This window comes from Chenopodium album, chromosome 26 (genome assembly GCF_948465745.1).
Source record: "Chenopodium album chromosome 26, dcCheAlbu1.1, whole genome shotgun sequence".
NCBI lineage: Eukaryota > Viridiplantae > Streptophyta > Magnoliopsida > Caryophyllales > Amaranthaceae > Chenopodium > Chenopodium album.
The window spans coordinates 2,585,678-2,601,768 of NC_137859.1; the positions used below are offsets into that span (position 1 = coordinate 2,585,678).

Here is a 16,091-nt window from a genome sequence, read left to right on the forward strand (position 1 = left end):
ATGTAGCACATATGCCTCGAAAACTCTTTTCTGCTAGCTTGTCTTAGATCAGTTAGATATCGATGGAACCACCAGGACTGGATCCACTCTGGAAGATCCACATAAAATGGCAGCATCCCGAAACCAAAAAACAAAAAGATAAAAATTGATCCAAGCACAGGAATCACCAGGTACCTATCAAAGGCACCAATAATCGTACAAACCAAATAAAAAGACAGCATTGAATTGGAAAACATTTTGAAAGGGAAAAGCTGAAAAGGTCTGTATCTCATAGAATTGAATTCAGATTTACCAGCACCAATACATGACTTTGAAACTACTACAAAAAAAATCGAGTAATTTTGATCTATTTCAGCTACTACTCCGAATATTCATTTCCTTTGCAGCAGAAAGATTAACAATTATTTGGCATTAAATCATAATAGAATAAATCAACATGTTAATGTTCACTTTGATCATTTAAGTAGGTTTCCAACAGGATATGGCAAACAAAATCCTTCCTTTCCAACCCTGAACCAACCAATGCCTGTCTTGCTCCACCATAAAATCCTTCTGGTAATTTGCTCTTACCATTGCCCTGGCTTTATTTACAATTCCCTGATCCAGTGGTACCTGCATGAATCCAGCCCTCTTGTGGCGCACCTGCCACTGCTTGTAAGTCTCTGGCCTCTCAATTCTCTCACTCCCTTCGCACGCTACTATGTTCATGGCATCTTTACCATACAAGTAATTTTCAATCAATTGCCTTTGCTGATCTTCACGAAGCATGGTGGCTTCAAACACATCGAACAAAGAAGAGTAGTGGTAAAGTGCTTCCCTGAACCGAGTGATGAAGAAGGGAGCATTGAATGTTCCATTGACAACACCATTGATGAATAGATCAGGATTTAAGCTCCTTACCAACTTCAAGAAAGTATCCCGCGGGCTGCCAGCATCAACAGTCTCATCAGGCAGCCTTCTTGACTTATAAAGACAGGAAACTACAACAAGCTCATCCTTTTCGATGTTGAAATCTTCTGGCTTTATGGTATGCCACCGCTGTGCAATGGCCTGAAACTCGAAAGGCACCCCAAATCTCTCACAGTAACCTGCTAATCTTCTACCTGTCTCTTCAACTGTCTGTGCAGGTTTGAAACCACTCTTGGGATTATCTACTCCTGTAATTTTAAGCCTTGGAGGGCCAAGAGGTCTTCTTGAGAGAGTTTGAATTAGGCAGGGCCATTGGAAACCCATAAAGATGCCAAAATCAATAATGTGTATTTTTGGTGCTTTTTCAGCCAACTTTGCTATTGTCTGATTGGCTACATAATGAGTGGTCCGTTGGAAAGGGAGAGCAGAAACATATAATCTGTAGCCTCTCAAGATATCATAGGATGAAAATCGCTTCCAATCAGAAGCTTTGTATAGCTCTGAGCCTGTACCGGTCATACGTGCTTCAAGACCATTTGCAAAATAATGTGCTATCCTCTGTACACTATCACCAAATGGCGTAGCATGCTGCCTAATTTGCTTCAGTAGCTCATTTGCAGTTCTAAGCTCAGCGCTTGATACAGCTTCTGCACACTGAATGAGGAGAGTCCTGAGATCCACCACTTCTGTACTAGTCTTTTTCTTACCACGCTTTGCTCTACGCTTACTCTTGGACCCTTTTGGTTCTTCGTCCTGCTCTGAATCCTGATGACTGGCATCCTTAACCGCGTTATTGCTGATACAGGTTAAAATGTCATTGTTGTCTTCCTTACTAATCATCAACGCGTCATCAAACTTCTCCATTTCCGAATATTCCTCATTATTAGTAGCTAGTTGTTTTGCACTCCTTTCTTCCACCTGATCAGTATTTTCTCTATGAAGATTCTTCCTTCCCCTGGATCCATAAACCAGTTCTTCCCTACTATCTCCAACACCCTCATAATTCTTCTCCTTGTATGCTCGACTAATCCCGGAATTGACTACAGAGCTCAACTCATTGACAAATAGTGTGCTGACAGGAGAGTCTGCAACCCCATCCTTCAAACAATTAAAGCTACTGCTAGAACCAGATCCCTCTGAAGTTGACTCCAACACATGATGAGTATCGTCAATGTGTTGAAATCCTTCTGACAGACTTTGCTGGATCAGCCAGTTGGATTCGACACCGACACCATAGCAACCACTACTCCCCTGATTGCTGCAGTTTATGTTGAGATCATCTGATAACGGCCTTTGATCGGGACAAAGCGGGTATGTCTCCCCTGCAAGAACATCATAGAATGACTTCTCAGTGGCTTGGAGTGCATGATAATCCTGCAAAGTAGCAGGGTTATCATCCAATTCCTCTTCCATGAGAATATCATTCATGTATTTAAGACATGCATCAGAAAAATCAGGTATCTCTGAATTTTCTTCATGGGTTTGATAGTATTGATCATATAGTGGGTCATTTAAAGAGATGGGTTCTTCATATAAACCATAGTTTTGAAAAGACCCATTTCCATTGACAGAACTTGAAAAGCTTGGATACCCTTCTGCAGGGACAAAATACATTTTTTTTTGCACCAAAAATCAAAACTTTTCAGAAAATCAGGGAGTTTCTAACAGACAAAACATCAAACAGTTGGTGTGCAATGAAATAGCGAAACCAAAATCCAAACTTTCATAAAGATCAACAAGGAAAATCAAGTAAGTAGATGTTTAAATCGATAAAAGGGGGGAAATTGAGTAAAGTCAAAAGATTAAGGTAGAGATTTCAATAGGAATTTGAAGAAAAGTCAAAGGATAGACATTTGTGAAAGTGTTGACTTTTAACTCATAGATTCAGGTATCTAATCATGCCAAAGAAATGTTGATATGATTATATATATATAGGATTAAACATCCTTTTATTAAAAGTAAGGGTGTAAATTCATGAATTTATAGTATGACATAATCTAATACAAATTACTTATATTTTTAATTATAACCAAGAAACTTCCTAGAACATGCTTACATAGTTACATAAACAAGAACAACGACTCAACATTAAGTTGACTGCTACTCCGTACGCCACTTTTGGTTGCATAACATGTTTTTAATGAAGAATTTAATTTGCTTGATTAGCTAAAAAGTGTGATTTAGTCTTGCATTAATGTTACTGTCAGACTATCAATGATTCTGTAATACAAATGCAATATTTTGATCAAAAGAGGCTAGAGATGAGGAACACGAGTATAGTTTAGATCTGATTCGAGTTATGTAGAGTCATGTTTGTATTAATCACGGATTTGAAATTGTCAAGATTATTTCACTCATTTAATCCAAGTGTGTCTTTTTAACTATTTATTGAGTTTGGAGTTACTTCCTACGGTTCCTATGAAGTTCATAATATATAGAACATGCATAATACAAGTATTTGTTTAACAAATTATTATACATTATCATTGATATTAGTATGTAGATTGAATTATGATTTACCTAACCAATATTTATGGTCATGTATCCATTGCAAATAGAGGAGGAACTAGAAATGGAACAATAATCAGTTTCAAAATTGTTATAAATTTAGAAACAGTAACACACATCTAATCATTAACCTTTTTAATAACATAATATACCACATTTTAAGTTAAATCGTCAAATAAATCTAATGTGATTATACGGAGTATTTCATAAGTTAATCGACAATAGACCAAGTACGATCAACCCCAAATTTGCTCAAATCAAACCAATCCCTACTTGAAAATGTGATGACCCCTTTGCCAAATCTTCATAGTATCTATTATTCCAATAATAAGACATACCAATTATATCATTTTATAAGAATTATCTCTTGATTGGCCAATGGTCGTCCTCGGAGTTAACGGAATAATTACCGCCGTGACTCAAACAAGATAAAGTACATGTGAAATGTCAAAATATGCAAGATTCAAGGTTGATGTGTCGGAAACAAAATCTTAATATATGAGCCGCATAATATCTCTTAGGATCTTCATTGATTTAGATCATGTGCGATGTGCTCATTTGCCGTCCATTATGTACTTATCTCCAATTACTCCTATAAAATATACCATATACAATCATCTAAACATGAAAGTAATGAAACGACTTCAACTTACCCACAGTATAATTTCAAAGTACAAAAATGAGGCAAAGTGATTGTTATGAGGTGCTCTTATTTCGAGGTACGGAGGTTTAAGCGTCATTTAGTAGGACCCCGTGATACCAAGTTTGTGATTGAAACCATCTATTGTATTTTTTTTAATATCAATACAACATTGTTATATTTTATTTTTTGACGGGAATATACAACATTATTTTAAAAAACCAAACTCATTCTCGGTACTTTACAACACCAGAGGATACCCTACACTGCTACACATCAATTTTGGAAAAAAATTTCCAAAATTGATCCGAAAGCATAGATTATAACCTTAAGTTTTGGACAATTTTGACTTTTTCAAACTTGAATAGGAAAGAGGTCATTTGAGTTGTTGGAAACGTCCACTTTGCATTTACTTTACTAATTTAGCAATTTACATATGTACCTTATTTCATTCACAATAAGCCACCCCGGGTCTTTATGTGACCATCTAATGGTTTTATATGGTTGTAAACAGTGTTATATGACCTTAGAATATTTTTCCTACCATTACTTAAGTTTTCAACACTAGATCCTAAAATCTTTGAAAATGGTTGGGTTTCATGTATTATAAACCTTCAAATTTGATCTTCAAAAATCATTTTTGGTCTCGACAACATTATACACCGAGGTGTTATCCAAGGTTCCCAAAGGACCTCGGGAGGCTTACTTCTTGTCTGGAACAATCCCATTCATGCCTTGTTCCACCCTTTGGTATCATGTCTTTAGACAATATTCTCAACTGTCAAAAATAGGTGTTTTTTTAAGGATAATTTTTTTTTTTTTATGCGTTATGCCCATTCTTGCACCCATTCCTTGTACGCATGCCTCGTGCACATGATCCTTGCCTAGGCCCAATGGTATACCTTCCACTTGGGTAGTGGCAACAATGACGTTTAGGCCTTGCTTGGGCACAACAGTAGCATTGCCCCAAGGGTCTGGCATTGGATTGTCCTTGGGCAGCAGCAATAGCATCAACGCCTCACAGTTAGGCATTATGCCTTAGCTTTTTCTCCTGCCCCATCAACTCCACTTGCAACCTCATGTGCACAACTTTACCTAGTTTCTTAACAAGAATGAATTTTATTCTTGAACAAACAAAAAGGGAAAGAGAGAGCATCGACTTCTTAAAATTTAAGATTAATAAAAAATAAGCTAAACGACCATGATTAATTTGATTATTAACAATTGACCAAAACGCTGTTGTCAAAAAAAAAAAAAAAAAAAAGAAGAGACCAAAACTGCATAACCCACACCAATAATATAGCACTGACCACTCACTTGACTGAGTCTGAGACAAACGAAGAAGCGTCAACAGTGACGCATTCTCATTCATCTGGCTGAGTTGACTCAACAACCTGAACAGTCAACTGCTTTGGCTTAACTCTCAAGCTTCCTTCCAAGCATGGGCACCCACCACTACATTCTAGAACATCCCCTTTATTTTAATTGTACGTTTATTTTAATTGTAAGTTTATTTTAATTGTAAGTTTGTTAATCATGTTATCCTGTTGTCATTTAAGGATATCTTCATCATTGAAGTTTTCTTTGGGACATTAGTTTGATTTTGGTTAACAATATCATTGACTGTAAAATATTGATGAGACTGTGAGCCTTCACAATTTGAGTGACCGTCTCAAAGGCCAAAACTAAAGTAGATGCAGGCATGCAGCCACTTTGCATGCCATGCCGCCCTTGAAAGGCACACAGAGCCTAAGCAAGCCGTGGATTAAGCACTCATCAGCATGTCAGGGCACCCTTCAGTCTTGCTGCTTTATCTAGTCCATAGAGACGTGAACAAAACAAGCACAAAATATTCTCAAATTGGCATAATTTGCACCATTGTTGAATTTAGACTCTTCAGATTATACAACTGAAAATTTCACTGAATATCAGCAATGTCAATTGATTCTTGCAGAGTTGCAGGAAGAGCATAAATAATAAATCACAAATTTTTGGACAAGGAAAATGCTTTTTATGTATCATCCAATAAAAAGTTTCCTTGACAAACTAACTGATAAGTATTCCCCTCAAAAAAACTAACTGATAAGTATACACGGGAAATTGATTTTGGCACACCTTGAATTTATTTAGGCACACCCCTATGTGAGAAGAGCATAGAAAACTGTGCTCTCACATGAGGGGTGTGCCAAAATCATTTCATGTATACACGGTGGTAGATAACAACAAACTTTTCTAAGTCAAATAAAAGAGATGTGACATCATTCTAAATGTCAATCTGTCAAAATGAGCTGACTAACCTCCCCTTCTCTTGCTTTGAGACTTCGGGAGCACCAGAATGTTGTAGTCCAGTTTATCTCCCTTTGATTACGAGCGGACTAACCTCCCCTTCTCTTGCTTTGAGACTTTGGGGGCACCAACACATTGTAGTCTAGTTTATCTCGCTTTGATTGCTTGTGAGAACTGTTCTCACTTGGAGAAGGCTGCTTATTCCCTTGACCATCTTTCTGCAATTTCTTGGGCTTGTTTTTCTTTGACAATGTCTCAGGTTGTTTCCGTTTTAGATCTTCGTCAACATCAATGGTGCCCTTATTAATATCAGTACGATCTGATGTGTCATTTTCCCTGTCAAGGCAAATATATGAAGGCTCACATTTTCTATGAAAACCCAAATATGATACTTACTTGCCTAAATAATAACTTAAAGGTACTTGTCTAAAATACAACTCCAAGTCTTTAAGATAATTGTCAAAATTATTTATCGAGAATAGAGCTGCTTTTAACACACAACACAAACGATGTTTTGGGTCTAATGGACTATAAGAGGAGTTTTTTCGGGTTTAAAATTGGAGTTTCCGAGGAAAAATGTATAACAGATAAACACACGTGTCACGCATTAGTTATGAACATGTAGAAACAGTAATCCATCACAGTTTAATTCCACTATAATTTTGGATAACAAAAGGTCACCTCTAATTTAGGTCTGTTTTCTAAGGCCCAACAATACAGCTACACTTCATAAAGGTCAGATTTCAAGTCCTTGATATGTTTCATGTTTCAAAAAACTCAGGAGAATCCTCCTTTAGAGTTTAGACACTATCACTAGGCAATTCCCACTCTAAGACCTCTGCTGTAGCCACCTTTAAGTTCAAACCAATATAATCGTTTAACAGAAATGATGGCACTAAAGTCAAAATATAACAAAGGTGATTATCAACATTTTTTCTTATTCTAGTTCCCTATAACTTCAGGAAGTCACTTATATCTTTCCATGCCATATCTATAATGCTACACATATAGTTGACAGTGAAAAAAAAAATATACCTGTCCAAATTTCTTCCTGTTTGAAAACTTGACGATGTTGATGCTTCTGCTTCATGACCGTTAGCCGCTTCATCTTTCAGTTTCTACCAATTCAAGCTTTAAAATGAGAGTAGAAGACAGAAAATAAACACAGGAGAACAAGAGGATGATAATTCTTGAGAAATATAAGGCCACTCAACTAATATACTCACATCAATAGTTGGATTGAAGTTCTGAAATGACATGCGACCTCTTACAGTCCCTGGATGGGGGTCTCCTTCCATAATGACCACACTGCAAATTAAAGTGAAGTCAATGCTTCTGTATCAGCCACAAACAAAGGGCAAATATAAATGCTTTTAATCAAATCTTCATGCTCAAAACTCCAGGTCAACCAGTCTAAACTCTTAAAAATAAAAGATCACAGCCAAAATCAGTTCATCAAGCTGTGATGACACCTAAACCAAACCAAACGAAGAGCTATAATGTCAATGCAAGACTATTCAAGAAAGACAAAAAGTAAGATGGAGTTGAGCAAAAACTGTACATGTATGAAACTCATATATTTCAAGATTAAGGGGAAGTGTTCAAAAAAAAGTAATCTAGAAAATCTTCTGTGTCTAGAAGTACATGTGTAAGATTGTTTTCAATACAAATGAAAATGACAAGAAAAACCTAGCACAGGAAATGATATAGTAAGCCTAGAAAGAATTGATGTGAGAAGGTTTAATTCACTAGAATTCAATACAGTTTACAACAAACACCACGACATAGTATTAATACCATGTCATTAGACAAGTTAGGGAGTTAAATAAAGATCTCTAGATGCAATTAATCAACCACCTTACCCATTACCCTTACAACTTAACTGTTTGGACACAGTCATAGGACCTTTCGGTTCCAAGGTAAAAAGAAAAAAAATGCACGGATTGTTCAACCATCTTCCACAAAACTTGAAGTTCCCAAACTTGTTTCCTACAAAACTACAGAAGTAGCTTACCCAACGAAAATTGGGTAAGTTGCACCAACATAGATCATCTATTGCCCAAGTTACAAAGTGTCCTTAACTTGTTAACTTGCTCTACTGACTCAAAAACAGTTGTTGAAAAAGTTCCGATGGCTAAAAACTGACAAGTAAACTGACAATTTAACACAAACGAAATTCACCCTCGTCGACTCAATGCCTGAAAATATTATCCTATGGAGCAACTTCTTTCGACGAAGTCATTGCTGGATATGACCATAAAAACCCAATAGATTTTACCTAAGATTAAGGGCTTGTTCTCATTGACTGAACTCAGCTGAACTGAAATGAATATTTTATAAGAGAAGGAAATTAGGAGCTGAACTGAACTCAGCTGAACTGAATTGAATTTCAACGTAAGAGAACAGGCCCTAAGTGACCTCTCCCCAATCAAACCTATTTCCAGCACTATTCTCTTTCAATAGAGGCAGCCTTGCAAACCATAATAAGTCCACAAAAAGCCTCCTCCAAAACACACCATGGTGGCGGTACCAACGGCTAAATCTAACTGATTCTTCAGTATTGTAATACAATTTAAACTTAAAATACACATGCAGTGATAACAAAAACACAGTTCATCAGCTTAAAAATAAAACAATGTTGAAAGTTGTAATGAAATTAAGTAAAACACCCCTACCATTTTCTACTAACATTACTAGGGAAATTAAATTTCCCATCCAGCTTGGTTTCTTCCACTTCCTTCTTAGGTTTCTCCTCTTTCTGAGCTCCCCTTTGCATAAACTTTTACACAGCAATTTCCCAAGATAATCACACAAATTAGCAACCCAAAAAGGCAAAAACATACTAGAAAATTTAATAAGTTCAATTTATAACATCAATAAATTAAAAATAAAAATTCAAGACCTAATCTTTACAACAAATCTCAACTGAAAACACTATAATAAGACATTCCCAGATGAAATCAAGAAAAAACCCAGTTCAAATCTCAAAGAATTTAGCAAATTTACAAACATTAAACACATAATTACAAGAATTATCAGTATAATTTTACCTTCAAGTTCTTCAAAGTAGCCGACATCTCCCTTTTCGCCATATTTTCTCTCTCCTAAAGATGCAATCTTTCTCCCAAAACCTCTGATTTCTCTGGTTAAAATCAAGGGTTTTGGGTTTTGGGATTGCAGGACCAAAAATAAGGGTTTGGTTGCCCAAAAAACCTCGAGGCAAAAACACTTCAAAGTTTCCTTATTTACCAAAATACCACCTTTTTATCTCCTGTTATGCGGCTTATTTTAAGAAAGCTGGAAACACGATATTATTGGTTGATTTGGAATCCCAAGGATCAAAATATAAAATCAACGGTTTTAAAAGATATTTATACTAATTCCCTATTTTAGGAAACACAGACGATAATATTCTGAGAAACTATAAAATCCTTAACACCCTTATTTTCTCTCTCTACCTCTCATATAAAGGGATCTCTACTTCAAAATTTTATCTCACCGTCTTCTTCATCTTCATTAAAATTATTAAAAGAAATTTCTGGGTAATCTTTTTATATATTTAATTTCCTCGTCATTATCTTATAAAGTTTAATTTTTGTGGGGTAATTTTTTTTTTCTTGTTTATTAGTACTTCATGATAAATTATGATTGATTATTGGAATTTTGATTTAAAGAATTGAACTTTATTGTGACTGTTTTTTTGTTGCAATCAACTCATCTTATTTAAGTTTTTCTGTGGTTTTGACAGGAATTAATTGGTGCTAATTTTGTGAATCTCGGAAATAATGGTATGTGGAGGTTTAAGGATTGATGATTGTTCTTGTCGCTTAATTATGATTGTTTTATGTTGCTAAATTTAGTATTTTTTTTTGTTGGATTGGTGATTTGATTGGAGTTAAAGAATTAAGTTACTTGTAATAAAGTACTGAAATTAGAGTTATGTTGTTGTAATCGGATATGATTTGTAATCTGGAAATCAGTTTTAGAAGCACTTACACTAGATGGTTGGTGACCAATTAAGTCAAGCAATGACAAATTGTACTTAGATTGCTTGAGATCTCACTATTAGTGACGGGTTTGTTTCGATTGTTGCAGTCTTATAATGAAGATTATGGTCGACACGATTCGACATTTACACAAAGTTACCGATGTTACCCTGCCTCTTTTATTGATAAGGTTTGTCAAATGAGCAGAATTGTGTTTTGTAACTTCACTTGTTGATGAAACTCTAGTCATACATATGATAATCAGCTTTGGTAAATGATTCGCGATGTCGCCTTGACCCTCAAGTTTTTATGTGTTCTATATAATTGGTGAATATGATTAATTTGACCCTTAATTAGACTAAAGAAAACTGAATACTTGTTTTCTTTCCCCTTTTACTTTCTTGTATCTAGTAATTATATTGAATTAGTTCACTTGTACATTTATTGCTGGCAACAATGCTTTTCCTATATCATGATCAACTCATACAAGTCTTCTTTTCTTGCAGCCGCAACTGGAGAAGGGTGATAAGAGTATGTATATACATGACAGATTTCATGACTTGCACATATTTTTTTCATTTACTTGAATGAGATAACATAGTTGTGACTTTTGCTGCATTTCTAGTCGATTTTTATGAAAATTCATTTTGTGAACTTACGACCTTCTCTACTGCAGTTATAATGCCTCCATCAGCTCTTGATCGACTAGGTAAAAACTGTTTTCAAGTACTTCCCTTCAAAATTGTGTACAAAATGTGCTTTCTGCTTGAAATAACATCTGTTGTTCTTTAGCTTTTCTGCATATCGAGTATCCAATGTTGTTCGAGTTGAGCAATCCATCTGCTGATCGTGTCACTCATTGTGGGGTGCTGGAATTTGTAGCTGATGAAGGCCTAATATATCTTCCATACTGGGTAATTCTTTGCTTGATCTTGTTGACTTGGGCATGAAAGACAAATCAGGGGGGGTTGACTGTTGAGAGCTATAGAGCAGTCTAATACTGAGTGTTGTTTTTCCTTGCCCCAGATGATGCAGAATATGCTTCTCCAGGAGGGAGACATTGTGCAAGTTAAGAATGCTAGTCTATCGAAGGGAAAATTTGTAAAACTCCAACCTCACACCAAGGACTTCCTTGATATATCCAACCCCAAAGTCGTGTAAGCTGCTAGCCTGAGCTCGATAGTTGATTGGAAGATAAGCTTTGGATCAGTTTTTCAGTGGTTGTTTATTTGTCTGCTTGCAGCTTAGAGACTAGTTTGAGGAGCTTCTCTTGTTTAACCACTGGAGACACAATCATGGTTGATTATAACAACAAAAGATTTTTCATTGATGTTGTGGAGACCAAACCCTCATCAGCTGTCAGTATTATTGAGACTGACTGTGAGGTTGACTTTGCACCACCCCTTGATTATAAAGAACCTGAGAAGCCATCGCGTCCAACACCAACAAAGAGATCAAGGCCAGAAGGTTATTTTTCTGTTCATAAAATTGGGCACCCCTTGAAAAGATTTCCTTTTTGGAATTTTTATGTCTACTGTCTAGAAACTAATTATATGATATTTCTATAGTTGAAGAAGAGCCAGATAAGAAAGTTGCCAAATTTAACCCATTCACGGGACCAGGGAGACGCTTGAATGGAAAACCTTCAACAACTACTGATGAAACAGCTGAAAATCCAGAGTCAAGTAAAACTAAAGCAACAGAAACCCCTGCTTCTACCCAGGGCAACAAGAATGAAGCACCAATGAGCTCCACTAGTTCTACTCGAAGTTGTGGGAAGCTTGTTTTTGGTTCAAGGTCAGACCAACCTGCAAATGGGACGCCAAAAGTACGTATATATTCTTTGGGCTATCTTGTTTCCATTATATGTATCATCTTTGCTTTGTTCTGTTTTGTGATTCGTTTGGCTGATCCAAATGCATTTTCTGTTTTTCAGAGTAATCAGAATGTGAAAAAGGAAGAGCCACCTGTAAAAGCAGAAGAACCAAAGTTCCAAGCATTCACGGGGAAGAAATATTCACTGAAAAGCTAAGCTTGGAAAGAGGAATTATAATTCAGTGATGTGCTTGAAGCCCCCAACTTACTGATAGTTTGACTCCCACCTCTTTTGTTATAATTTGGCTAGGTTCTAAGAACTTGATCTTAACCGATAATTTACATATGATAGGTTTATAACCATGTTGTTCAATGACTGTAAAAAATCGTAATTGGTTAGAGCATTTGGCATACAGCAATTCATAACTTTAATTTCCTTTCTGTAATATTTTTTTTGGCTACAGCCTGCAACACCAAAGTCATGACTCGATGAGTTTACAATTTAGTACCAATGCATATTTATATCAATATACTTGCCATCTCGCTGTTCACCCATCCTTCACCAGAAACACAACTTCCCAGTATTCGTCTCAACTTCAACAATCATCTTGACTGCAATATTACAACTATAGGGATAAAAACCGCTTTCCCTACAACTTCTAGATAAATGGTTAAATATTACATTGAATTGTTGTACGAAAACTAGTTTATCAAAAATCCAACATAAGGAAGAAGGGCAAGTATGGCTCACTAACATAAGGAAGAAGGGCAAGTGTGGCTCACTGGCTTGTAAACTTATTGTTCAAAGTAATACAATAGCCAAAAAGTTGAGCAAGAATGAACATTTTCCCAATAACTTACTGTAAACAGATCATAATTTAATAATTGTCAACCTAAACAGGTAAGGAATGGATGTGACAGTGACATGTAAATAAGCGCCTAAGAATTCAACACCAAAGAAAGTGGAAGTACAGAATATGTCAACCAAATCTCCTCAGCTATGTCTAAACTATACAAGACAAACCAAGTAAAGGTCATTCATTCAAGAATGTTCCATAACAGAATTCCAACCTTACACACAGCACATCGAAAATTCAACTTCCTAAATCATGGTCGCAGTAAAATGTTTCCTACCACTAAAAATGTCAAGTCGCTATCATCAAACTTTACTGTCTGAGTATGATGGTCTAACCATGAGCCATTTCGCGTTGTGACTTTTATACGAAGCATAAATTATGTGCAACTTCGACCTTAATTACATATACTTCGTAGAATGGAAATTTTCAATGTAAGTTGCTAAACTCTTGAATTTGAAAGTGAAACAATACAACATTACTACACATGACATAACCATTGATGTGCAGATCAGATAAGAAGAGCTACGACATAGAATGAGATACAATATGAGAGAACTTTATTCTAATAACAAGGAATACATTGCGCCAAAAGGCAATAGTAAGTTTATATTGACACCAAATTCAAAGGCTACTCTACATCCACATAATTATATTCTTTAGTTATATGATAAGACATTGCAGTTAGTAAAATCGGAAAGATGGGAGAAAATCTAGTTTATCTTTGATTCTAAAAGTTAACTTAAGCCTCCACTGCAATCTTCTGTGGATAACTAACATTCTCCAATCGATCTTCACCTACCAACAGCTCCGGGAATGCCTCTTTGATGTTGTGTATACTTTCTAAGGCATAATCTGCTCCTACAGATTTTTCAGATTTTCCAACCTGCATTGATTAGAGCAAAAAGAAATTAGCTAACATCAAACAAGACATTAACTTCACCACAATTGCCAAATTCGGATGAAAAATCAAGCTTACCAAAACAGTATGAAGACCCAAATTTTTACCAGCACTAATATTGCGAACACTGTCATCAAAGAACAACTGTAATACAGGAAACAATATCACTAGGTTAATTCATGCAAATAACATCTCAACATAAAAAAATTGCAGACTGTAAGATTGAACACTAGATGGAAGTACAAACTTACTGTTCTTTGAGGGTCAATTTCTGCTATCTTGAAGGATTGTTCAAATGCTGTTTCAAAAGGCTTACAGACGACTGGTGTTGGTGGAAGAGTAACACCAGAACTAGGCTGATATTCTAAGATATTGAAAATTTCAGGGTTGGATACCGAGCTCTGCAAGTCTGAATCTCCAACAACAGGAGAATTATCTTCAACTGCACTCACAGCCACAGGCACTTTACCCTTGTTGGTAGGATTAAGTGTCTCAAAACAGATGATCTTTTCGAAACAATCCTCTAAACCTAGCCTACGTAGAACCTCCGCAGCATGACGCTCATCAGAGTTAGTGAGAATCTGTGCACACCACCATAGTTAGAACTTAGTACATCTAAACAGCTATATAAACACTTCATATTCCTAATTCTTCAGCTCATTAGAAAACCAAAGGAAATTACCAGTTTGCGAATAGGGAGACTGAGTAATAGATTCCTCAAAACTGGATCAGGTTTCAGCAAATCATAAGGTAACTTTCCATGAACCAAACTGCAAACCAAAAAAAAAAAAATCAGACCAATATTCTGTTTCAGATAATCAATCTGTCTCTAAAAAACAGTCTAAAACAATTCCATCTATTATAATGATAGTGAATTAGTAAAGTTATACCTGTGGTAGTGATCATAGTCAAAGTTATACCCGACTGCCTGGTGACAAGAAAAGTTTCAAATTAACGCGATCATTATACAAATTTTCCCGAAGATACTAAAAAATTAAACCAAGAAGAAGTTCAAAAAACAGATTGAAATCATACCCTAAGACCAGCCATTGTAGTTCCATAATACTTGTACAGAACATAGCACATATCAGGAACTTTACTCTCTTCTATTCCAAGCTGATGAATCATGTAATCTAAAAATATCACCAATAAAATTAAAATTTGTCAAATTCAATACTAATAAAAAAGAAAAAAATGGGGAAATGACAAATTAGAAAAATAATTCAAGAATAAAGTACCTTGGATATTTTTGGAACAATGACCAGCAATCCCAGAACTTAGGGGATAAAGGGTATCATCAAGATCTGAAAATCAAACAGTATTTAAGTTTTCATTCTTATTCAGTGAAAATCAAATTAAAAAATTGGGTGAACAAAATAATTTACCAAATAAAAGGCAGTCATATTTGGCAGGCTGGTTTCTGTGCTCTAATTCGAATTCCATTTTCAACTAATATCTGCATTCAAACCAAAATTTATCCAGAATCAACTATCATTCCCCAAGAAAAATAGTGTCTTTTCTCATAAAAAAAATCCACACTAAATGGCAGCAAAACATTTTCTTTAAATGATCTTCAAAAAAAACAAAACTTTTTTAAACGATAGGTTTTGTATACAACGAGTATTTCGTATTCAAATAATATTGTATGAGAATCCATCACACGCGAAACTGACATTTTTCCGTATGATTTAGGGTGATTAAGCATGTTGTATAGTGTATACTCTAGGATTTTTCTAAGAATGAAAATGCAATCAAAAACTTTAGACACGCAAAAAAAGTGCCAATAACAAAACTTTTCTAGATCAAACATACATTAATCAAAACCAAATTCATATTTCCATCAAATAATATCAAAACGAAAACCAAAAGAACCCCATATTTCCAAATTTAATATAATTCGAAACCAACATCATTAATTTTCACAACAATTTGACAACAATAAATCAAAAAAATAAACAAAAAGGGAATAAATTCAAAGAAATGAAAAGGTACAAACCAGATCTGAAATGTCGGCAATGAAAAAGCAAGGAAGAAGAGAGAGAAAATAAAAGAAGGAAGGCAGAAATTGAATGCCTTGAAAATAAGGGGTTTAAATAGAGGAAATCTGAGAAGTTGGAAAAATGGGGGTTTAGCCGTTAAACGTAAGAAAAGTTTCATGGATATAAATTTTTGTTCCCTCCTTTTTTTTTTTA

At 35.4% G+C, this 16,091-nt stretch overlaps 3 protein-coding genes and 1 pseudogene across 3 annotated transcripts; 1 reads left to right on the forward strand and 3 right to left on the reverse strand.

The window, feature by feature from the left end:
• Nucleotides 1–348: 348 nt before the first annotated feature.
• Nucleotides 349–2,523, reverse strand: LOC145618229 (scarecrow-like protein 30 pseudogene; annotated as a pseudogene).
• A 3,420-nt stretch (nt 2,524–5,943) lies between these two features.
• Nucleotides 5,944–9,554, reverse strand: LOC145618099 (uncharacterized). Its single transcript, XM_081672888.1, has 5 exons — nt 9,394–9,554; nt 9,019–9,122; nt 7,570–7,651; nt 7,379–7,461; nt 5,944–6,679 (listed from the first exon to the last, which is right to left on the reverse strand). Exons 1-5 carry the CDS (start codon nt 9,433–9,435, stop codon nt 6,433–6,435), a joined length of 558 nt encoding a protein of 185 aa, XP_081529014.1. The 5' UTR covers nt 9,436–9,554; the 3' UTR covers nt 5,944–6,432.
• Nucleotides 9,555–9,811: 257 nt separating this feature from the next.
• On the forward strand, nt 9,812–12,585 carry LOC145617299 (ubiquitin fusion degradation protein 1 B-like). The gene is made up of 10 exons (XM_081671991.1): nt 9,812–9,885; nt 10,092–10,131; nt 10,439–10,519; nt 10,836–10,860; nt 11,006–11,038; nt 11,122–11,243; nt 11,356–11,486; nt 11,573–11,796; nt 11,898–12,157; nt 12,266–12,585. Exons 2-10 carry the CDS (start codon nt 10,129–10,131, stop codon nt 12,359–12,361), a joined length of 975 nt encoding a protein of 324 aa, XP_081528117.1. The 5' UTR covers nt 9,812–9,885; nt 10,092–10,128; the 3' UTR covers nt 12,362–12,585.
• A 912-nt stretch (nt 12,586–13,497) lies between these two features.
• LOC145617302 (suppressor of disruption of TFIIS-like) lies at nt 13,498–16,061 on the reverse strand. Its single transcript, XM_081671995.1, has 9 exons — nt 15,896–16,061; nt 15,285–15,355; nt 15,138–15,203; nt 14,935–15,032; nt 14,790–14,827; nt 14,582–14,669; nt 14,151–14,480; nt 13,978–14,043; nt 13,498–13,884 (listed from the first exon to the last, which is right to left on the reverse strand). Exons 2-9 carry the CDS (start codon nt 15,340–15,342, stop codon nt 13,741–13,743), a joined length of 888 nt encoding a protein of 295 aa, XP_081528121.1. The 5' UTR covers nt 15,343–15,355; nt 15,896–16,061; the 3' UTR covers nt 13,498–13,740.
• Nucleotides 16,062–16,091: the final 30 nt, after the last annotated feature.